Below are 25896 nucleotides of genomic sequence, written 5' to 3' on the forward strand. Positions count from 1 at the left end.
TTCCTCCTTCCTTCCCTCCCTCCCTCTCTCCTTCCCTCCCTCCCTCCCTCCCTCCCTTCCTTCCTTCAATGTGTTTAAGATTCTTGAAATTTTTTGATGAAGTTTATGATTTTTCTTTAAAATTCTGTCTCCTAGGGTTCATCTAGGTCAGCAGTTCCCAACCTGTGAGTCACGACCCCTTTGGGGTCTTGGGTCACATATCAGACAGATATCCTGCATATCAGATATTTACATTATGCTTCATAACAGTAGCAAAAATTACAGTTAAGTAGCAACAAAAATAATTCTATGGTTGGGGTCTCCATAACATGAGGAACTGTATTAAAGGGTTGCAGCATCAGGAAGGTAGAAAACCACTGATCTAGGCATTTCTCTTTGGTAGACATTTCTCCAGGACTGACACAAGACACCCCAAGATCAAGTTCTCAACACAAAGAAGATGTATTTACCCCAGAGGGCTACAGGTCAGGGAATAAGAGACAAGGACAGGAGGAGATAGAGGACACGGGAGGGAGAAGGGGAAGGGAACACATTTGGTGGGGATTGGGGGGGTGGGGTAAAGAACTGCTCCCGGATAGAGAGGAGACAGACATGGCCCATAAGAAAATGGCGGTTTATAAAGGTAAAAGAAGAAACCCTGTGTTAGGATGAGGTGTTTAATTTGATTGGGCATGTTAATTAGGGATCCAAAGGGTGCTTTTGGTTGCTGGATTTTAATACTTTGATAGCTGGACCTTGGTAGCCATCTTCAGGAGGAGGTAGTGGCTAAATAAGGGAATAGACCTTGGTGTCTAGCTTTAGGAATGTAATCTAATGGTTTTTTAGCAAGCAGAGGGAATGGGGGACAAAGGCAAGGCCTGCCAGAGCCCTGTTTGTCATGCTCAGGCTGGCTAGAGTCTCTTCAACTGGTTGTTTTTGGAGAGGAAATACTGGCTTGATCTTTCATATTGTTCCTGTTTTGGGGAGGAGATCTGGGCATGTGAACTTCTTTTATTAGTTCTAAGTCTGATAAGGACAGAGCAGATTGGGAAGAGAGGATGTATGCATGGGTCAGGGATTGGACCTGACCTAGAGGTTGAAATGCTTGGGTGGAATGAAGTTAGATAGACAGAGGGTACTGAGCTGGTGTGCAGGATGTGTATTCTGATCTAAGCCTGGACTGTGGTAGTAGATCTGTCTGGGTAGAAAGGTTGGGTATTGTGTGGAAGTGGACTGTGAATTGCGGAGTGGGCAGGGCCAGTCCTGGTGGAAGTCAAGAGCTTTGTTTTTGAGCAGGCACAGGTGGTCATACTAGGCTGGGGCGATCTGGTAGCTAGATCTGGCAGGGTGCATGGAGGAAAGGGGTCAGAGAGAATCTCTAGGCTAGACCCTGGAGAAGGATGTGCAAGATTTGGCTTGTTTTGCAGTAGTAATATTATGTATAACTCACGTACAGTATCAGAGCAAGAAACTAGTATCCACTTACTTGGGTTTCATTAGCTGTGTATATTATGCGTATTTGGTGCTGTGCAGTTTTGTCACATATGGAGATATATGAAAATATCACCATTCTAAAAGTAGAGAATAGTTTTGTCAACACAGGTTGCCTTGTGTTGTACTTCTATGACTAATTTCTCCCTGCTTCTTCTCATATTTTTTCCTAGCCCCCCAAAACTACTTCCTGCTTTCCATTTTTTTCATTTAAAGGAGGTTATATAAATGGAAGCCTAATATGTCACTTCTTGACATTGGCGTTTGTCACTTAGCAAAATACTGTCCAGCTTCAGCTATGTGGTGGTATAGACTGGTACTTTGTTCCTTTTCCATTGCTCAATAGTATTCATGTTATGTGGTATTCACACATGATGTAGATGTACCTGAGTAACCAGTCATTCGTGAACATTTGAGTCCTTTTAGTTTAGGCTGCCATGAAAAAAGCTGCCGCAAACATTAATGTGTATATTTTTATGTGAATATAAATCCCTTATATTGGATAAATACGCATGAATGCAGTTGCTGGGTTGTATGGTAGCTGCATGTTTGCTTTTGTGAGAGCTGCCTTCTGTTTTCTCACCTTTCTATATATAGTCTTCCTGTCTTATTCCCCTGCAACAGGGTGTCTCACAGAACCTGGAGTCAGGATGGCAGCCAGCAAGCCTGAGTGGTCCTTCTCTGCCCCTCACAGTGTGGGGCTATACATGCTCACAGTCATCCCTGGCTGCTATTATGACTTATGGGATCTGAACTAAAGGCCTCTCCTGCTTGCACAGCAAGTGTCTTACCTACTGAGCCTCTTCAGCTTCTGCTTTGTCTTTTTTATAATCCCACTAGTAATATACAAATAATTCTCTTTCTCTGTATCTCTACCAGTATTTGGTGTCACTGTTTGCTAATTTTAGCCTTTCTAATAAATGTTCATGATAACTCATTAGGACTTGAATTAACTTTTTCCTAATAACTAACAATGTTAAATCTTTTCATGAGCATATTTGCTGCCTGTATATCCTCCCTGTTGAATTACCTCTCTCTTCCTATCTTTTGCCTTCTGCCTCTTTCCAATGTTTTTGTTTTTAAATTCTTTTTAAAAACTCCATTTTTTAAAGTTACATGTCTACTTATTTCATATGTGTAGTTGGAGTTTTCTCTCCGGGTCCCACCAAGCCCCGGCAGTCTGACAGCCCACTTATAAAATAAACACACAGATGCTTATATTATTTAAACTGCTTGGCCATTAGCTCAGGCCTGTCATTGTCTAGCTCTTGTTCTTATGTTCAGCCCATTTCTATTAATCTATACTTTGTCACGTGGCTCGTGGCTTAACGGTACCTTACATCTTCCTTGTCCTGGCTGCGGCTGCAGTGTCTCCCTCCCTCAGCTTTCCACTTCCCAGAATTCTCCTCTCTCCTTGTCCTGCCTATACTTCCTGTCTGGCTACTGGCCAATCAGTGTTTTATTTATACAGAGCAATATCCACAGCACATGTGTATGCATGTTCAGGTCCCATGATGCACATGTAAAGGTCAGAAGACAACCTAACTAGGAGTTTGTTCTCTCTTTTCATGCTGTGGGTCCTGGGGATCACACTCAGATTGTCAGATTTGGTGGCAGATGCCTTTACCTGCTGAGCAATCTTGATGGCCATTTTTTAAAAAATTGTTAAGTCTAGAATTTTTTTATTGTTAAGTTTCAGTAGTTCTGTATGTATTCCAAATATCAGTCATTCATCTTTTGTCTATATGGTTTGCAAAGATCTTCTCTCAGTCTGTAGCTTGTCTTTGCCTCTTCTCAATGGGATCCCTTGAAGAACAAGTACTTTTCTTATCCATGTTAATTATTTTCTGAAAATCTGGGTATGTAGTGATACCCCTTTTTATTCCTCATGTCGGTAATTTGTATATTTCCCTTTGTTAATCTTGCTAAGTGTCAGTTTTATTGATATGAAAGAATTTAATCATGTGCTTCCTTTTGTTCTCTGTCACTGTTTTGAGTCAGGGTCTCATCATCAGTAGGCAGCAGCTTATAGAAATTCTTTGACACATTATTTCACTCAAGTGCTTTTTGTTTCTTTTTGTGTATAAAACAGACCAGTATATAGAGAGATTATTTATTTGCCCCATGTCAGTTACGTTTTAGAGTGAAAACAAAATCATGGATTTAGTTCAGTGTCAGAATTATACAGGAGCTTAGATCACTGTGGAGAAACATTAGCCTTTGGATCAGTTAGCGCTAAGTTTTGTGAACATGTTGTTTTGTGCCTTGTGTACCTTTGAGAGACTCAATAGAAGAAAAATGTAATAATGTAGATGCTTACTGTGTTTTGAAGGCCACAGAAAGGTTTAGATATTGTAATGAAAGTATATTTGGGATCTAGACAATCCTTTTAATTTGTCAAGACAATTTCTTACTTTTGCTGAATGTATTACATTTGTATCTGTCTTTCTGCTTCTTTATCCTAATCTAATCAGTTACTAAGAATGTTCTGTTCTAATTGCTTTAGAATTTGGCCTTTACTTTTTTCTCCTTTTTTTTTTTTGGCTCAAACCCTACTTTTCTTTCTTTCTTCCTTTTGGGATAGTGTGTTAATTTTCTCCTTGATCCTTTCTTTTCATCAACTAAGTGCAATCTCTTGATTATTTATTTCAACCTAGGTAAAAATTAGGGAAACCATTATACATTCTGAAATAACACATGATGTGAGTCTAAAAGGAAAGCCTAAAGTTTAATGAAAAATTCCTTTTAAAGTTATTACTTGTGATGTGTTCTATTCTCATTTTAATTTTGTTCTATTCTACTTAAATATTGGTGGAAATCAGTTAAATCAAATTAAAATCTTCTTTATATGACTTTCCAGAGCTATCTTGTACAGTAAGTCTTACACACTTTCTTGAACCCTTTTGTGAATATCCTTGTCTAGACAGTAGTAGGTTTTAAACCCCATTTTGACAATGACTCAGAAATAGGCTTTCATCAGTGATGTAGCACATGTACATTAACAGACAGATAGATGGAGACAACAGTTTGATAAAGGCCCTTACAAATTGTGATGCATCCTATTTATAGTCCTTTTTTTTTAAATGAAAATGCTGGTCATGTAAGATGATTTCTTGACCCAGTACTTGGGGCTTGCACATTAAGCAAAAAACATTAAAATCACCTTAACCTGTTCTTCAGTATTGTTTCTTCTGTGCTCTACTGCTTAATCCGTAAGTCAGGGAGTTTTATGTCTCTCCATTGTCTGTTTCTCATGTCTGAGATACCCATCTCCTATAGTGATAGTGGGGTGAATCTTTGTTCTTTTGAATGTAACAGAACATGAAGTTGCTGTGATATAATTGAAACAAGCAAAAAACCAATGAAGTTTTGTCCAAAACAATAACTGTAAAAAGTATTTTAGCAGAAAATTAACCTCACATATATCAGTTAAGTTGATGTAAGAACTAGTGGGGGGCATCCCTCACCCCCACATTTCCCCAGAGTACTCTTGAGTAGAAGCAGCAGGAAATATTAGTTAGGAGGATAGAGGGGAGAGAAACAGATAGAAATACAAGGATAGCCTGGATCCTAATCCATCAGCCCCGACTATCTCTGCCCTAGGGTGTTTAAAGGAATGCCAAGGGATGGAGCAAAAGAGGAGGTCTGCACAGCCAAGAGCAGACGATCTCAGACACCTGTACTCAGGCCTGTGGTCCAGTCATCTTTATGTAGACCTGCTGAGTAAAGCCACAAGGAACCTGAAAATGGGCTCCAACAAGTTAGCTTATCAGTGATGTTATTCAAACCTGTGGGCTTCTTCAGTCTAAGAATGAAACCTGTTTCTGGTGCAGCTTTAATATTATTATTATGTTAGTATTTTTATTGTGTACATGAATTATTCATATTCTTTTATGAAGTCTGCATAAGCAAACTCCCCCATAAATTTTTATGTTAAAAAATTTAAAATTTATGCAAAACTTGCAGAAATATTGTAATAAATAATCATATATCCTTTACCTTGATATTTTTGCCTCATTTAATTCTTTTACTTTATATATATATATGTATTTATGCCAAACTAATAATCATGTTCTTTCTTAAATACTTTATGTACTTTTGTAGGAATAAGGAAACTTAGGAAGTTAAACAATCAGTTTTAAAATTAATACAATATTTAGATATTTTTGTTTCGAAAATGTTATTGAAAAATTTTTAGTGTCATGTTCCTTTAGTTTCCTTAAACCTAGAATAGTTTCCTCAGACAAAATTTTCAAAGTAGTCTTGCTGTATCTTACTTTGTAATTGAGTTTAGGTTGCTCATGCCTGACAAATACTCCAAGATCAGGAATTCTCAGTGGGACACATGCAGGGCACCTGCCTGCTGTTAGCTGTTATGCTAATGGATTACATAAATTAGAATTTAGTTGCTGTTGGATAACACTAGATGTTGCCATGACCTCTGTTAGTCTCTGATATTTTTATTGACTCCATGGTTTTGCCTTTTCACAGTGTCATACTGATGAGATCATATAGTTCGTTGCTTTTTAAAATGTGCTTGCTTCTCTTAATGTGCATTTAAAATTTTTCCATGTTGTTATGACTGAATAAGTACATTTTTTTTAAGATTTATTTCTTTATTATGTATACAGTGTTCTTCCTGCATGTATGCCTGCACACCAGGAGAGGGCACCAGATCTCATAGATGGTTGTGATCCACCATGTGGTTGCTGGGAATTGAACTCAGGACCTCTGGAAGAGCAGTCAGTGCTCTTAACCTCTGAGCCATCTCGCCAGTCCGAACATTTCTTTTTAACAGTGACTAGTATTATATTTTCTGGATGTACCATAGTTTAATTATTTATTGAGCTACTGAAAGACATCTTGGTTGCTTCCAAGTTTTGTCAGTTAGAATAAAACAGCTACAGAGTCATGTGCAATTTTTTTTTTGTATATTGTTAAGTTTTCATTTAACTTGGGAAAACACTGTGAAGCTCAGTTGCTATATAGAATATTGTTTTAATTTGTTTTCTGTTGCTGTCACAAAGTATTTGGGGGATGGGTACTTTTTAAAAGACAAGAGGTTTATTTAGGTGCTGGTTTGAGAGCGAAAGCTCAAGATTGGACTGCCCCATCTGTGCACCAGTGGAAATCCCCTTAGCTGTGTCACAGAATGACAGACATGGGAGGGAAATGAATGGGTCAAACACAAACAGTAGCCACACTTTTATAACAATGTACTTAGGAGATAGCTTATAAGACAACAACACTCACATTAATCTCATCCTGGGGAAGTGCCTCCAATGAACAATGAACCCAGTTATCTCCCTATGTTTCACTTCTTAAAGGGTTTACCACTTTCCCCTTTCAGTGCTGGACAATGAACCCAGGGCCTAGTTTATGAACTAGACAATGAACAGGGCAAGCACTGTTCCACTGAGCTAGTATCAACATATGGACATCAAACCTTCACACATATGGACAGAATCCTTAAGGGAATCTGTAGTTGGAAGTTTTCGCTGGTCCTGCCCGGCCCTGCAGTCATGACGAATCTCTCCCACCCATGTTCCACAGCTGCTTACAGAATAATCACCCAGAGGCTTAATATTAATTACCAATTTCATGGCCTATGGCAGGCTTCTTGCTACTAGCTCTTATATCTTAAATTAACCCATTTCTGTTAATCTGTGTTTTGCCATGTATTATGTGGCTTACTGGTCTGTTGGCATGTTGTTCCTTTGGTGGTGGCTGGTGTCTCTCTACCTCTCCTTTCTCTTCCTCCTATCTCTCTTGGATTTTCTCACCTGACTCCATCCTGCCCTGTCATAGGCCAATTCAGCTTTATTTATCAACCAATCAGAGCAACACATATTCACAGCATACAGAAAGACATCCACCACAGGAATCACATCCAAATCACAGTATATAGTCTACTTAATTTTATTGTTGTACAAGTAGATTTTATAGTGAGGGTAGTGTATTTATTCAAAGTATTCTTACACTAACGTTCCTGGTGTTAACTAAAAGATAAGTGTGTAAAAAAAGGTGCATTTTTTTCACAACCTTTTTGTATGTGTATCTTTGTTCATTTCTCCCTTTATTATGAGCAGGTTATAGCCTATAAAAATACTACACAATTATTATCAAAAGTAATGCTACACAACAGTTATTCAAAAGAAACATTCTTAGGCTGATTCTTGATTTTTAGTAATGAAATAGTTTACTACAATGCCCAATGTCCAGTATCAGGGCTTATTTTCTTGACACTATATTTCAAAATATGTGACTACCAAAGAGACTTGCCCTCCACCTTTGCAAAGATATCTTATGATCAACATTGAAATGTTTACTAATCATATTCCATGTATTTTCAGATGTCAAGTTCTGTGTTCTTTTTACCTTTAGAGTTGTAACAGAAACCAGATATTAGACACAGTGTTTGGTGGGTATTAATCATAAATCATTAATATCTGTGTAAATAATATATTATTTTCCTTACATGCTAACTAAAATTTACTGTGAATAATATCTGGGCCAGGTGTATCCAGTTTTGAAAAATTATTAATTATTGATGTAATTTTTCTTAAAAAGCTATATGCATTCAGATTATCTTTTTCTTGCGAGTTTAGGCAGATTATGTATTTCAAAGGATGAGTACACTTCATATAGATTTTTAAATTTGTGAGTAGCAAACTGCAATGATTATAATTTATTATCCTTCTGGAGTTTATGGTTTCTATAATAATACTTCAACTCCTGATATTAGTAATTTTTAGCTTAGCTAAAGGCTTATCAGTTTTTTGGATGGTGAAAGGACCAACTTTAAAATAATACAGGTATTTTTATGTTGTTTTGCATACATGTATCTTCGCACACCACATATGTATAGTGCCCTTAAAGGTCAGAAGAAAGTGGTAAATCCCCCGAAATGGAGTTAGAGATGGTTGTGAGCTTCCATGTGGATGCTGGGAATGGAACCTGGGTCCTCTGCAAGAGCAACAAGTGCTGCTCTTAACTGCTAAATCATCTCTACATCTCCTTTTTTGATGTCTAATGCTTTTTAAATGTTTTCTTAGAAGTTCTGTCTCCTTGCTTATTTATCCATATATTTGAATGTTTTCTACCTCTTTTGTTAGACTGCCCAATATATTATTCACAATTTTTTAAAAGTTTCCAGCCTAAGATTCCAGAAATCTTGACGTGTCTGGTTTTGATACTTGCACTGTCTTTTCAGGATACTTTCACTGTATGTCTATGTCCTGTGACCAGTGTTTTTAGTTATCTACTGTCATCCCCATCCTTAGTTTGGACAGAAAAAGGAGCTGGAGTCCATTATGTCTCTTCCTTTACTGGAAAGCTAAAGGCACTTGAAGTTTTTCACCTACCTACGTAGTTAGGCTTTGGTAAATTACATTTCTTTAAAGGGAGGCATTGTTAGAAGAGCACAAAAACGTAGTACAATATGGTAGTAAATTTGCGTACTCAAAGAATAAAGAATTATAAAGAAAAAAGAAAGAAAGAATAAAATTATTTTTTAAGGGAGAAATCATACCCTGTATAAAAAGTTAGCACATCTTTGGACTATACCGCATATAGAATGTCTAATTTTTAAAAAATTATATCCCTGTGGTAGAATGGGCTACTATATGTCTGGTCCCAGGTTCAATCCCTGATACTGAATAAAAGAAAAATGTTTTAAATTCCTGTTTAAGTTATGTATAATGGTGCACACCTTTAATCCCATCATTCATGTTTCATATTTAAGGTTGTAGGAGAGTTGCGGGTTCTTCACTTTTTGTCCAGTTCATTACTTTTTAAAAGGATGTATTCTTCTCTTTGGATTTTCTTAACATGCTGCACAGGAAACTGGAAGTGTTTTGGAAAGGTGTTCTCCCCCCCACCCCGCCAGCATCTTGCTGTGTTTCCCTAGATGGGCTGATAGTCATTGTGTAGACCAGATAGCCTAGAACGCGTGGTTCTTCTTCTGCCTCAGCCTGCTGAGTGCTAGAGTTACATGCATGTGCCCTATGCCAACTTACTTTTTAATACAGAGATTGGTGTAGCTTGAGTTTTCCTGCCTGACCCACAGTCAGGACAAATCTCTCTCACCTGCCAGTCCCTCACCTGCCAGTCCCACAGCCTCTCAGACCCGACCAAGTAAACACAGAGACTTATATTGGTTACAAACTGTATGGCCGTGGCAGGCTTCTTGCTAACTGTTCTTACAGCTTAAATTAATCCATTTCCATTAATCTATACCTTGCCACATGGCTCGTGGCTTACCGGCATCTTCACATGCTGTTTGTCATCATGGCGGCTGGCAGTGTCTCTCTGACTCAGCCTTCCACTTTCCAGCTTTATTCTCCTCCTTGTCCCGCCTACACTTCCTGCCTAGCCAATGGTCAATCAGTGTTTTATTTATTGACTAATCAGCAACACATTTGCCATACAGAACATCCCACAGCAGATTGGTTTATGGAAACTTGAACATCCTTTAAGAGTATAAGCAAAGAACAATGACTTATATGTACAAAATGTAGCAGTAAAAGAATAAAAATGGGTAGACAAGTTTGTAAAGTGAGTAGTTTTGTTCAAAATAACAAAAAAGATGAAATTTGATTGGTAACTTTTAATCATTCCGAATAATAAACATTCAGCCATTTAGTTGATTTTCTTGTTTTTACCTCTGTACATTTAACAATAAACAATATTATATTTTCAATATTAATGTGTTTAATTAAAACCTAGATATTGTCAGAAGGAAACAGTTTTGAACAAATACAAGGAATTATAGTCAAGTCACTATGTCAGCTGTTTTGTATAAGCATGCATTAACATTTAGTCACTGTGAACTGTGATATTTAGTGTAAGGAACTAGTAATGTTTGACCTTTTAGATAGTTAAATAACTTAGGATCTTGCGCATTTCAGGTATGTGCTTTTTGGAATCCAGCATGAATATTACTGTAGGAATTCCCTTAAGAGTTTAAATTTACTAAACTTCTTTCTTGTCTTAATTCAGTTTTTCCTAAATTTTCATGCTTTGTGATTCTTTGCACAGTTTCAGGAATATAGCAATAGCACCATGGTAATTTTCTGAGCATTTGGTGCTTATAAAGTAATACAGGGGAAGAAAATGCTTTGGAAAACCTGTTCGTGGCTTTAGTTCTCTTCATGAATTATTGTATTGAAAAAGTATATTTAAGTTCCCTTGATTCAGTATTTCTTTTTGAGAATTTGGTAGCATTTGCTTTTTTGATTCATAGTGATACTGATGCTTTATAATTAGCAAAACTCTTTAACGTGATTAATTTAGTATATAAATTTTATATATAGTTCTTTTCTGTATGTACTTGACACCCAATGTTTTTTAGCTACATACTTATTTATTACAGTCATATAAATTAATATTCCCAACATTTCAAAGTTAACAGTGTCAACAACTGGAAGAAATTTGTAGAGAGTGCTGTCCTCAAAGAGGGTCAATGCTAATTTCTGTGCCATTCCAGTTTTTAGTGTATGTGTTACCAAAGTGAGCATTGTATGTATTTATGTGTTCCTGTGGAAGAAGAGAAGTGCCTACCACTGTCTGATACTACTGGAAATTGTAGTGATGCTCCTGTGAACTGCCGCCACAGGACTGGAAACCTGTACAAATGTCAAAAGAATAAATGAATCTCAACTATGCAAGTGAATAATGTTAGCATTATGTTAGAGACAGTGATACCAATAAATTATGCTGTTTGTTTTGTTTTTTGTTTTTTTCTCCTTTGAACATAGGAACTGTTATCAGTAGGACAGTTATAAATACTTTAGTTTTAGAGGAATAAACTGCTGTGTTGGTGAATATTCTTAATTTTAATAGATTAACTTTCCTCTTTATGTTTGATGTGTTTTGAGGGTCACGTGTAAGAAATCCTTGCGTATACTTAACCATATACATATACTTTCCACATTGCTTTCTTTTTCATTAGAAGCTTTATTTTATCTTCCACTTTTTAGATTTGATATACATATGGAATAGTTTTTTGGAACAAGGAAATGATCAAGATTAACTTTAAAAGTAGATATTCTGTTGACTTACTTCCATCAAGTAAGAAACATCTCTTTTTAGTTTATTGTCATAGAGAACCCCATTCTCATGACTGAAATCAATCTTTATTTGTTCAGTCTACAGTTGCTCAGCTACAGTCTATCAGGTTCATTAGTATGAGAACTCAATATTATACTTTCGATTCTGATTTCCTCAATCCCATTCTTCAGTATTTCTTTTCTACCTTCTCAGGTTAACTTTTCCTGAGAAAAGTTTCTTGAGGTAGAAACTTTATTGCTTTCAGCCTTTATTTATTTATTTTTTTAATATTACAGATTTCTCTCTTAGTATCTGTAAGTCAAAATTGATAGACAATCTGCAACTTTTTGATTTGCTTCTTTGCATTAACAAGTTATTAACAAGTACAGAAATACTTAATTTATAAATAATTAGTAACCTTTAAAGTTTTAGGGTAAGAATAGTAATTCTTTAAAAATTGTACATTTACTTTGGCTTATGTCTTAGACTAGAACCAGGTGTATCTTTGACAGTCTCGACTCTGCACCTAAGATCTAAAAGTGGTGAAGGGACTTTCGACACCTCTGCTTAAAGAGACACAGTTATTTACTGTGTATTGGGGGGGGGGGGGGAGGGGAGTTGGTTCTCTCCTTCCACCATGTTGATTGATTGTGGAGATTGATAGCAGTTTGTCAGCCCTGAGCCATCTCACCAGCTTGAAGTTAATTTTCTGGTTGATTACATTTAGGCTGGGTAACGTACTCTGAGCATTTTTGGGTGTTTTTAATGGGGCTTGATTGATTCAGCTTATAGTCAGTTTTAGATAACTGCCTGTAGTCACTTGATGGGATATGGTTGACAGTTTTCTTTGTAGGTTTATTGCACCTTGTAATATTGTCATGGTTTGTATCCTGAGTGCTTTTTAATGTGCTTTTGCTAGCAATTAGGAACTTTCCCATTCCATTGTGGTAGTAGAGTTGTCTTTTTATGGGGTTTAGCTGTTAAAAATTATGTATAGTTGTGTTTATACTTTGCATATTTTAATGTTGGTACCTCTAATAATATTTCCTGTGTTTGTGCACATGTGTACTAGTATAACATATTTACCATTATTTTCAGTATTTCTGTGTCCTGACATTAAAGATTCATCTCTAATTTTATTATTTTACCCAGTATGATAATCTTGTTCTTTTAGTGGTTGTCCTAGAGATTACAATATGCATCATCGGTTTATTACAATCTCATTGAAAACACTTTTACTTTTTTTCTAATAATCCTAAGAACTTAGGACATCTAAACTCAATTTGCTTTTCTCAAGCTTTTTATATTATTTTGCATTTTCATTTACATATGCATTAATACTCACTGGACCTTATCATTACTCATAGGGTTAGTATTTATTTAGATTTGCCCATACGTTTGTCCTTTTAGTATCTCTTGGTTTTATACTGCCTTCCCACCTTTCCTGGTAGGATCATTTTCTTTTTCCCTATGGAACTTTTCTTTTAGTTTTTTTTTTTAAAACATCTGCTGTTAAAATTTTTAATTTCTTTTTGTCTGAAGCAATGGTTGTTCTTATTTCTGAAGGATATTTTCTCCGTGTAAGATTTCTAGGTTCAAAGTAATGAAAAATTTCCTATAAAAATTTGAAGTACTATATTTGTTAATATTTGAAGTTAACAAATATTTTCGCCGTTGTTTCTTGTAAGATAATGCCTTTCATACTCCGCTTTTATAGTTTAATCTTGTTTTGGATTTTAGCAACTTTGTTTGGCTACACCTTAATGTGAGCTAGTCTGCTTTTGTATTTGCCTGATTGCTTTTTCTTATTTGGCATATATGGAATTTGAATTTTTTGTGTTAATGACTTTCTTGGACTGGGAAGTTTTTAGATTTTTCTCTGGATTTTACTTTTTCTTCTGTTTTCTTTCCTGCTTCCTTTTTGGGACTCCTCATGTTTTGGTTTCTTTTTTATTGTTGTGATAAAACACCATGACCAAGGCATCTTATAGAGAAGCTCATTTGGACTGTGGTTCAGAGGCATGAGTCTGCGGCAGTGGGACAAAGGCGTGATGGCACATGCAGGAAGCTCAAAGGAGTGAGAGCAGACTGGGTGTGGCTGGGTCATTTCTCAAAACCAGCCTCCAGTGACACACCTCCTCCAACAAGGCCACACCTCCTCAACTTCCCCACACTGTGCCACCAACTGGGACCAATATGTAAATGCCCAGAGCTCTGGATGACATGTCAGTCAAATCACCTCATCACATGTATGCAAGTTATGTTGTATTCATCATTTACCTTCTCTTCTGTATTTTCTTATTTGATTTTGTTCTTTTGTAAGCAAATTTTCTGTTTTCAAGTTAATCTCTCTCTTAAAAATATGCTTAATTTCCTGGTAATCTCATTTAGCTCTTAATTTGTCAATTTGATTACTTACTTTTAAATGTTTTGATTTTTATGCTTCTATTTTATCCTTATGCTTTTCTGTTTCTTGATTTATTTTATATTTAATAAATTCATTTTCTTAATTTTTTTTGTGGTGCTGGGAGTTGAACCTTGGACATCTAGGTAACTGTTCTACCACTGAGCTATATTCCCACCTTGAATAACTATTATTTAAAAATGTTTCTTTAGAGTTCTAAGGGAAGTGGTGGGGAAATCAGAGGGGTGGGGGAAGGGAATGGTTTGAATTGATGTTAATGACAAGTAATGATAAGGAGCAGAGAGAAAAAGATGTAGAAACGTTAGGCTAGGCCTATAGACCTGTGCCCAGCTACTCTGGAAACTGAGTCAGGAGGATCACAAGTTCATAGCCCACTTAGGCTACAGAGTGAGTTCCAACCCAAACTGAACAATTTAGCCATATCCTGGAGAGGCATGGGGTGGGGTATGAGGTGATCTTCTTCTCCTTTTTCTCCTCCTCCTCCTCCTCCTCCTCCTCCTCCTCCTCCTCCTCCTCCTCCTCTTCCTCCTCCTCCTTCTTCTTTTTCATCATCAACTTGCTTGGATTGACTTGTTGGTTCAGATGGAAAGATCCAGCAAATGTTTTGTCTCAAAAATGGATGGGAGAGTTAGGAATGATTAATAAAATACTTTTAATCATAACACTGGACAAGTATGGCAAATGACCAAGGGCATATGTGTTCTACTTTTTTTTCCTCAAGTTTTATTTGAAATCCTAAGCAAAACCCTCCTTTTTTTTATTTCTCTTTGTTGAGATGACATCTCATATTGTTTGTGCTGACCTTAAACTTGCTATGCAGCCAGTGAGAATCTTGAACTCCTGATCCCCCTGCTTCTACCTCCCATGTACATGAAAACTGAGGTTGAATGAAACACCCTGTCTGGTTAAAACTTTCTCTGTGAGAGAAAGCTTTTCCTTTTGAGATTTTTAAAAAACGAGACAGAGGTAGATTAATATCCCTATGTAGTATAGTTTAAAAGAAGAACATAATGTATCCAGCTGTAGATTTATAAATGGGTTTACATTTGATAAGATCTTGACACATTTTGATAAGCAGAAGCAGGATGATGAGATTTTATGTGAAAGGATGTGTGTTAAACATTATCTGTGATACAACAAACATTCTAGTTTGGCTGAGAGGAAGATTGGAGTCTTTCGCAGTGGCCTTTGAATTGTTTGTACTTCATTTGCTTTGACGGTTTATAGTTTGAGCAAATAGTAAACTTAACACCAGCCTGAAATAACCAATTTTAGAAGAGACAGGCGTTGTGTAAGACAATTTGGCTAACATTTTGAAAGTTCCAGAAGAGTTCTGAACTAGTATGATCAGCTACACAACCATATAATTCAGGTAACAAAGAGTTCCCTGGCAATTGAATTTCTACATAAAAACATTTGTGTTTTCCCTCTGAGAAGAGTTGAGCTTAAATATATGGTCATGATATAGGTTGTCTTAAAATCCAGGGCAATGATCAATTTCCTATTAAAACAGGAAATTCAAATAGCAGTCTTTTAAATAGTTAAATAGTTTAAATAGGGTAGTAAGATTAAAATTAGGTAAATATTATTTTCTACTTGATTCCAAGTACTTTGTTATGTCAGATGGATTCCTTAATATATAGAGTTGTTGTAAATTATTTCTAATCACTCATCTTACTGAGTCCAGGAAAGAATTTAATACAATAAATGTTTCTATTTTGAGCAAATATAGGTAAACCTGGAGCCAAGGGGGTTGAGGAAAAGAAGATATTCGTTAATGAGATACAGGGTTTGACTGTGCAGAACAGATTAAAAAACCTTGTGAATCAGTGTTCTTAGGGAAATTGAGAGCAGGTGAAAAATGGAGTTAAAATTGAATTGTTCAGACTAAACAAATGTTTAAATTACATGTGAATGTTTAAAAGAGTATTATGTCTTTCAATCTGCACAGAAATTTTATGGTGACTGTTTTATTTTAGTTATTTGTGTTTCTCCCCTAGGTGGTATCATGGAAAACTCGATAGAACCATAGCAGAAGAGCGTCTCAGGCAGGCAGGAAAATCTGGAAGCTACCTTATAAGAGAGAGTGATCGGAGGCCGGGGTCCTTTGTGCTTTCATTTCTTAGCCAAACAAATGTTGTCAACCATTTTAGGTAAGTCTTTGTTCCTAGTTTAAGGTATTAATATGGCACTTTGGTATTGAATCTGACACATATTTATAAATATCTCCACTTTTACAAAAGTGAATGATATTGGTATAATAAACTTGATTTCAATTAAGTTATTTAATCAGTGATTTAGAGTAAATATTTTTGAAATGCTTAAACTTTTTGTTTAAAGATAGTAATATTAATCTTTACAATGCCAGTTTTGAAATATATTCCTCATAGGAATATATTATTACAGGTACATTTTGAAAAAAATGAAGGCTAAAATGAAAGAAATATAGACTAGACTATAGTAATAGTAATAGAAAATATAGAAAACACTGTATAGAGGTTGAAATTGTCCTTAGTTCCTTTAGCTTCACTATCTTGAAATTCTGTACATGTTCACTTTTGTGAGATAGACAGGTATGTATATTTTTCAAGTAAGGTGTCATATCTATATACAAATATATTTACAGATACTATATTTTTATTGTAGATAATAGAACACAAATCATCTACAGCCAGTATTAACTGATAAAATGTTCTTATGCCTTTGACTTTTAAATTTTAGAGTAAGTTTTAAGAATACTGTCATTCTTAACTACATATATAACTTTTTCACAAAGTTAATAAATTAAGAAATATAATTTCATAATGATAATATTTGATCATAGCTTTTAAGTAGCATTTTTATTACATTTTACATGAATTTCAAGAGATTTGTAAGCTACTTCTAGCCAGAGAAGTAAAATTGCTGAGTCTTAAATATAGAAGTGAGGGGAGATATCTGAGGGTAAATTTTAAAGTATTTGGTTCAGTTACATAATCGAGACTTGTAAATACGATGTCATATTAAATTTATAAATACTTAAAAAATAATACTAAGTTACTAGTGATGATATGAATAAGTGTTTTTTTGAAGTACAGGAATGTATGTTAATGGAAAAGAGTATGAAATTGACAAAATTATTGTCTTTATAAAACTTGGTTTTAAAAATTGGACATAGAAACTGGGCGGTGGGGGCTCATGCCTTTCATCCCAGCACTTGGGAGGCAGAGGCAGGTGGATCTCAGTGAGTTCAAGGCCAGCCTGGTCTACAAAGCGAGTTTCAGGACAGCAAGGACTGTTACACAGAGAAACCCTGTCTCGAAAAACCAAAATAAATAAATAAATAAATAAAAATAATAAAAAATTGAACATAGGTACTAGAGGGACATAGCCCCCAAGATAGAGAACCTGGGTTTAATTTCCACTCAAAAAAGAGACTGAGAAAGACTGAAATTATGTTTTGTTGTTGTTTTTTTTTTCCTTTACAATTAGGATTATTGCTATGTGTGGAGATTACTACATTGGTGGAAGGCGTTTTTCTTCACTCTCAGACCTAATAGGTTATTACAGTCATGTTTCTTGTTTACTTAAAGGAGAAAAATTACTCTATCCCGTTGCACCACCAGAGGCAAGTAAACTTGAATGAAATATCATGAAATTTATTTTCCAAAATCAGATAAATTTTGATCTAATTAAATTTCTTATTCTATTATAATTTTATAAGTATTTGTTTTATTTCTGGTTATAATGCTAGAACAAAAATCATAGTTTCCTTATTAAAATAGTTTTGTATTTAAGTAACTAGATTTTTAAGATAATTCTGTGCATTTATAGCTTACCGTAATTGCTAGGTAAGTTAAAATTATAAATTTTATACATTATATTATAAAATGAAGATTAATTTCCATGCCTTGTGTAGCTTATTTAATGATTGTTCAGATTAACTGAAAAAATCTGTTATATTTTTACAGTAATTTCTGTAAAAATAACAAGCAAGAGTAGTAAACATTTCTAGGTTCTCTATAGAGGCTCAGTAAAGATTAATTTGAATGATCCTATGGAGTTTATAATATGCAGTTGGCTTTAAGCTTTGTGTGGATATATCTTTTTTGACTTGGATACAGAGACAATCTTCCTTTGATTGTGTGCATAAGTTATGTATATGTGTGTGACTGTGTATGCAGCTCATATATGTGTAGGGCATGTGTGTCAGGGTTGCATGTGCATACTCATGACTGGTGGCTAGAAGTTGACATCAGATGTCTTCCTTGGTTGTTCTGTACTTGATTAATTGAAGCAAAGTCTCTAGATGAACCCAGGGCTTTTCAGTTTGGTTAGTTTGTCTTGATAGTTTGCCTCAGATAGGCCCTGGTCCTGCCTCCTAAATGCTGCGATTACAGGCAGCAGCTGCCACACCTGTCACCTGTAATGATTTTTATGTGGGTTCTGTGGCTCTAGCTTGGGTTTTCAGGCTGTGGGATAGGGGCTTTAGCTACAAAGACATGAACCATCTCCCAGCCCCTAAGTATTATTTTTAATGGTTTTCAGCCAGTAGAAGATAGAAGGCGTGTTCGAGCCATTCTACCCTACACGAAAGTACCAGACACTGATGAAATAAGGTATTTTATACTATTTCTTATAAGCATTTGAAAGAGCTAGACAATGAAGATTTATTGCTCTTAAACTAGGAAAGGTTTTGAATTTGAGGAAATAGGATAGCTATTGCCTTTAGTATTTGATCTGTTGTGTTCCCATGGGATGTCCTGTCTCTTCAGACTGAAGATACGAATCAGGGTGGCCACAGTGAAAATGACAGGAGAAATAACAGCTTTTTTTTTTTTAAATAAAAAAAATTCTGAGAAAGTAGAGTTCTTTCATAGTTTGTGAGTGGTTTATTTCTTTATTTATTTGTTTATTTTCTGGTTTTTATTACCCATAACATTTATACCTTAGCTATAAATGATACTGAAATAATTTTTGATTTTTGCATAGTGGGCAAATAATTTTAAATTTCAAGACTATTGTGTAACTAGAGCAACATAGTTTTTGTTTGTATTTGTATTTAATATGATTATAAATTAATTATAAAACTTGATAAATTATCCTTTTCTAAAAGCTATTTAATCATTCAGTAGAAATCTTGCTTCTTAACTATGAAATGGTTTGCTGCTTCTGAATAGTTATTGACTATATAGTTTCTCTTTGAAATAACAGTATGATAAAATATAAAAACTTTTTTTTCTGGTACTAAAAGTTTTGGAAATTATTAGAAAACACTTAGTTTGCATCTCAAAGGTTCCATTTTTACATAGTTATCGTCAATCTAATGACTTCTCATTTAATTCTTATTGATACACTTATTTGTGAGTTAATGTGAGAAAATGAATAAAAGCAACTAAGAGGAAGAAAGTCACTTAAGTAAGTAGTATTGAAATATAAGTTCTAGAAAATTTGTAAAGTTCCAGTCTGATCATCTAAGGCTGTAGTTCTCATAGTATATTCCATCTAATTGTTGATCTGAGACTCGAGAGTCCATGTGTATTCTGGGCTTCTCCAGAGAAGATTTACTTCAAGAATTGGAGGTAGATTCAGGAGACCAATGCTATAATTGCACTAAGTCCCGAGGCCCGAGGAGACCATGGGAGTCAGTGTAAGTCCGAGTCTGAGGACAGAACAGAGAGCAGCACTGGAGTGTGCTGTTTGGCTGAACAAAAAGAGCATCATCTGATCTTCTGACTGAGGAAGCAAAGTGCTGATCTCTTGTGTTTTGACCTTTGGTGGACATCTTTCTAGTATTTCTTGTAGTAAATGAGAAAACACTTCCATGTAGATGTAATGGTATGTGTCTGTTATCCCAGCAACTGGAAAAGTGGTTCTAGAAGGACTTTATTTATTTAGTTAAGTTGTAAAATCTGCTGCCATTTATCTCGGAAAATACTGGACACCATTAAGGAGGACTTAAGAGTCAAGATAGTATTATTCTGTGGCTCTTGAAATGAGAATGTTATGTGTAAGTTCTGCTTTGTACAAGCTTTGTTTTCTGAAATTTGAGAAATAATAAAGGTTATGATCATTTAGAGAAAACAAAACTGTCAAATATATCAGAAAAATTCATTTAGTAGAACTAAAATTTATGAGTATTAAGACAGAGAAAATTACTGAAAAATATATGAAGATATCTTATAGAAATATGGTCAATGGCAGCATCTAACCAGAAGAATGTTTTAGAGACATTTTTTAAGCCTGGAAGAAAAATTGCAAGGAATTCCTGATGGTTTTGTTTTATACTGATGACACACATCAATCAACAACTGACATCTGCTCATGGTGTAGAGCTTAAAAACATCTAGGTAGTAAAGAGGAAGCTAAGCTGTGTGCATCCATCTACTGTGAAATATGTAGTAGGGAAAGAAGCATGGATGGCTACTGACACATGTCTGGGTGCCATGCTTAGACAAAGAACACTGGACTCTGCACAGTAGGCATTTGAATGAAATAAGGTGTGATTATCAATGCTAAGTAATACTAGTGTCTGCATAATAAAATCAAGTGTGACTATCTAAAGGAAATTTTCTGAATTTACTTTCTCATATTTTGTTAATTATATATCGTTTTTTTATTACATTTGTCATACATACGAAAGAATAACAACATTGAAATTTAAATTGTAAAATTCAGTTTTCTTGGAACTACTTCTAATGCTTATATAATTGTTTATTATTTAGAGGAATTCTAATTTCAATCTAATCTAACAAAGTAGATAGTAGATAGAGGAACTCTAATTTGAATGTAATCCAGCAAACTAGACACCCTTATCAAACCTATAATGAAGTTGTACATATAATGAAATTAGGATTCAGATTATTAACTTTCTTTATTTTCACAAAAGATGTCAGAAACAGCTTAGAACTTTTAAATTTTATAAGTGTTTTTGCATTTTTCTAATAGCATAATATCCAGTGTGGTGGTTTAGGAATACTTCGATGTCCGTTTTTAAAATTTTAATGTCATTTGCTATTTTAGTTTCTTAAAAGGAGATATGTTCATTGTTCACAATGAATTAGAAGATGGATGGATGTGGGTTACAAATCTAAGAACAGATGAGCAAGGCCTTATTGTTGAAGACCTAGTAGAAGAGGTGGTGAGTTTCATATTTTCCTAAATTTCAGATCCTGAGTCTTTTATAAAAGTTTAGAACTTATCCATTTTCTGGGTTATTAGATACGGACAAATTTCTCGTGAAAGCTTTTAATTCATAAGCACAAAGAAATTTTAAGATGTATTTGGTGTTAGTAAATAATATTTATTTATAAGGAAATAAACAGTATATTAGTATGTTATAATATATAGCTGCCTTTGCAGAAAGTACTTCTCTACTTCTTAACTATCACTTGTACTTATTTTGTTATATTTTTGTGTTCCTATTCTTCATTACGTATATTTGAATCAGAGGAATTTTAAATGGTTTCAAATGTGTGTATAATTTCTAATAATCTAGGAAAATTTTAATTATATTACACATAAATAATCCCAAATTCATACAGTTTGAATATTCCCCTTGTTTTCTTTCCTATCATATTATATATTATTATTTATCTTAGTACATAATATAAATTGCCCCATATATTTTTAGATGCAGATCAGCATTCAAGCAGTGTTTGTGCTTTATAGACAATACTCACAGTACCACCAAAATGTATTAAACATTGTGATTTTGGAATTTACCTTTCCCTTTTAGATTTTGTGGTAGGAATGGCTTTCTGTGATCTTTAATGTCCCATTTCCCCTACCCCCTCCTCCCCCAAGAGTCTATGGACGATGGCAGAGTTTTGTTTTGTTTTTATTTTTGGCTACTGATTCTTTTGTCTGCCTATTCTGGCAACTAGATCTTGATTCACAAGCATAAAACATGCTGAGGAAAGTTAGAAGGAGTTATGGAAGTTATATGTGATACATCTTGTATTCATAGTTACATACAAAGCGAAAGATTTTGGATTATAATTTACAGTTCTTTAAATAGCGTTCAGAATTCTAGAGGCACACAGGCAGAGCATTCAGACTGAAGCACCTTATTGTCTGTATTAGTTCTCTTATAAACTTTTAGGTTTTGTTTATGTTAGGCTTCCTTTTGCCTATTATACTACCCTTCTCTATTCTGATTATGAAAGGGAGTGAAAATATAGTTGTACTTTAACTGAAGTATTGAATTTCTGGATCAAAATTAACAAAATAAACTTTAGTAAGAACAAATGAAGGTTAGCAAGTGTCTGCAGAAGAATAATAAAGAATAGTCCAGTATAGGATAAGGGGACATTACCTAACATGAACACAGAGAATGAAACAAAAAAGTTAATTCATTATAAAAGAACAGTGTGGTATGGTAGCTAAAAAGGAATATAGTCATAATGCAAATTATTCATTCTAAGAAATATAAGTGGTTTTTACTGTGATATTTAGTATAATTTTACACAGTGGGTTTATTGGAAGTTAGTGAATTCTTTGCAGATTGAAAAGCCGCTTGGACAATGTCTAGATAATGAAGATGTGACTGGTATTCTCCTCTCTGAAATTCTAACTAGGATTCTCTAAGCACATTCACATTTTTAAGTCTTACCTGTGAGTTGTATGCTCCAGGAAAAGGCATCTTTTTCTTGTTGGTGTTGTTCTGACTCACTGATAGATCCCCATTGCCTAGATTACTCTGGCATCTGTAAATTTGGGTAGATGAGTGTAATGTCTCCATGCCTATAAGGGTTCCTCTTCTTCACACTCTAGGCCTGTTGGGTTGCCTTGCAAAACTTAATTCATTGTTACTAGCTCACTTCAATTGTCACCCTCTTTTTTTTTTTTCAGAGATTTTTTTTCTAGGTCAAATTGTTTCTACCTTTATTTTCATAGTACTCATTGGTTCTATATTCCATTGTACTTAAAACATTTAGACCACTTTTTAAAAAGAGGGTAGTTATAATGCTCATTTTGTAGTTCCTATAGTAAGCATTCATTGACTTTGATTTTAGTCTGACTAAATACTTAGTAAGGAACTAATTAAGAGAAGTCCTTGTTAATATTTTTTTCTTTCATTATCAGTTCATTGAAAACTCACTGTAAGCTGCTACAACTATAGTTCAGTATATACTCAGTGTTTGGGGTGGTGGTGATGTTATAGAGAATAGCTTAGAATTTAATAAGATAGTCACTATTTTGGAATGAATAGTGTTAAAATAGCTTTAAATCCCAGAGTACAGACTAGAGTAAGATAAGGTTTAAAAGATGGCAGAAAGAGAGAGGATGTATTTTATATTCCACAGAAAAGAAAGTGCTCACATTTTAGTGTCAAATATTTGACTGTCAGGAGGTAGGATTTGAGGTAGTTTTGCTTAATGGCTTGCTTTTTTAAAACAGGTAGGTAGCAGTAGTTGAGAGGACATTCTGACAGCACTTATCACATCAAACGCAAGCTACAGAAGAGAGGTGAAATAGATTAGCAAAGGCGTAGTTACGTGTGACCATGACATTGACACCTAGAAAGTGGGTAGTATGAGGCAGGAAATATATACTTGAGGCCTATGGTTAAGGGCGTTTCTTGTAAAATAAATCTGTAGGCAGGAAAGAGGGTAGTAAAGTAAAGGTTTGCTTTAAAGGTGTGTGTCCATTTGGTTTGTTTATTCTTAAGTGCACATCTACAGTTGACACTAGGAATTCAGAGAGGTTGGAGGGGGTAATTATACTGTAGTTGGGACTACTACCTTAATAGTTTATAAGAAAAGAAGAAAGGGTCTGATTTAAACTGATGACAACATGGAGAGGAGAGAACAGAGAACTACATAGTGACAGTTCTTGAACGGAAACATCTTTTCTCCTAACAACTATGAAAAGTATTCTGGAGATAGTTTTGAAGATCGAATTCTTAGGAATTTTCATGAAATTAGATTAAGATTTAATTTCATAAAATTAAAAATTATGCTGTCTTAATCTCTTCCCTTTAGGGCCGGGAAGAAGATCCACACGAAGGCAAAATGTGAGTTTGTATTAATTATTAAAAGGAAAAACAATAATGTAAAACTGTAAATTAGAAAAATAGTCAAAAATACTTAATGAATTTTAGACTGATATATTTTTTAAATTTGGTTCAGAGAATTGATATATAAATACTTCTTAAGAATCTAATACTAAATTCTTAGTTTTAAACAAACAGTAGCCTATACCTGTATATGAATCTCGTATCCCCAAACTAAAGCCTTGTCAGTAAAGATTATGTTGCATCTTAATGACCAGTACAGCTCCTCCTATTTCCTCATTTTCTTACTAATTGTAGTAGTTCTTATTTTTGTGACCAAATCATTAATGAAATTTTAAACTCAGTTTTTAGTATGCATATGTGAGAGAACTTCTGACAATCTTAGTATAAACAAGCAAGGTCTTTTAAAGTAAGCCTTTTCGACTCCTTTTATGTGTACAGGATTCCTTCTAAAATCTTAGCCTTCAATCATATTCTATTTTATTCATATTATTTCAATAGAGTGTTCATCTATTATCTTTTCAGTGCATTTTTTTCTTAATCAACCTGTCAGCATTTATAGATGGTATTTAAAGCTTGCCACAAATGTTTTGTTTTCTTGTTCTCTAGCCATTAGAAGAGGAAGTACATTAAATTGAACATTCAACATGTAGTTCTTTTATTATCTTTTTATTAATAGACTATATTATATCTTATGAGTACATTCCTTTTTTTTTTTTGGTTTTTCGAGACAGGGTTTCTCTGTGTAGCTTTGCGCCTTTCCTGGAACTTGGTTTGGAGACCAGGCTGGCCTGGAACTCAGAGATCCGCCTGCCTCTGCCTCCCAAGTACTGGGATTAAAGGCGTGTGCCACCACCACCCGGCAGAGTACATTCTTATATTACTACTCCATATGGATACAAGTGCCTCCATTGCTCAACTCAACCTAGTTGATTGTGTTTGAAGTCTGTATCAGCAGTTTCAAATTCTAGTTAATGCTTGAAGGAATCAGATTCACAACAAAAGTAGATTGGAATGTGTGTGTGTGTATGTGTATGTGTGTGAATGAATGTGTGCATGTACGTACGTACGTACATACATACATATATTCCCATTTTTCTCCAAACACAATAATCCTGATCTTGATAGAGATCATAGTGCAAAGAATCATGTCTTTCCCTCTTGTCAGAGGACAGCAGCCTGAGTGGTAGCAAATGGCAATTGACATTAATTGTTTAATATTACCGATTATGAGAAGTAGAAAACTTGCAAGTTTTTTGCATGTCTTAAGGTGACCACTCTGTCTAGTTAATATGTGCAAGAATGTGAATTCATGGGGCATGTAAGATGGCTCAGAAGGTAAAGGCATTCACACACACACACACACACACACACACACACACACACACACACACTAAATGAATCTGAGTTCAATATTATGAAATCCTTTAGATTTTCAAGAGAAAGTGTAAATTCCTCGTATCCCTGTTTTAAGAGTACAGATCTACAGATGCCAGTAAATGTTTAAAACTTCACTCATTTTTCAATGTCAAGTATAAGACTTCACTGGGAAGTTTTCTGTTAATACGTTAGTCTTATATTTTTCTGAACTTTATGTGGTATTTAGCATAAGTTAAATTTTATGTTGATTTATTTTATGTATGTGCTTACTCTCTTTAGTATTTAAAGTAGAGACTCTGGCAGTGAAGTATTGGAAATCTTTTAAAGTATCCTTTAGGCACAATGAATCCCCTTTGAGATTAAATAGCTAGTATGACTAACTTAGTTTCTTTATACTCCACATTTTCTGTGTAGGCAATACTAAGTTCTAATAATTATTTTCTTCTAAAATATTTATTGACTATGTGCCTTCTTTTCAGTCATAAATAACTTTATTATATTCATTCTTAGTAGTATCTGGTATAACAGCCAACTTCTGCTGGGCACTCCAAATCATTAGTCTCCTCACATTCTC

At 34.7% G+C, this 25896-nt stretch overlaps 1 protein-coding gene across 2 annotated transcripts in view; it reads left to right on the top strand.

Annotated features, from left to right (window-relative positions):
- LOC128105925 (ras GTPase-activating protein 1) overlaps positions 1–25896 on the top strand; it is an 84520-nt gene that overhangs the window by 20582 nt on the left and 38042 nt on the right. For both annotated transcript variants that reach the window (XM_052731227.1, XM_052731228.1), the window contains exons 2-6: positions 15946–16098; positions 17417–17556; positions 18477–18543; positions 20948–21065; positions 23911–23942. In XM_052731227.1, the coding sequence (XP_052587187.1) occupies positions 15946–16098; positions 17417–17556; positions 18477–18543; positions 20948–21065; positions 23911–23942 (510 nt within the window). The remainder of the gene's footprint in view (positions 1–15945; positions 16099–17416; positions 17557–18476; positions 18544–20947; positions 21066–23910; positions 23943–25896) is intronic.

Source organism: Peromyscus californicus, unplaced genomic scaffold, assembly GCF_007827085.1.
Source record: "Peromyscus californicus insignis strain IS unplaced genomic scaffold, ASM782708v3 Scaffold_9__1_contigs__length_137607984, whole genome shotgun sequence".
Lineage (NCBI taxonomy): Eukaryota > Metazoa > Chordata > Mammalia > Rodentia > Cricetidae > Peromyscus > Peromyscus californicus.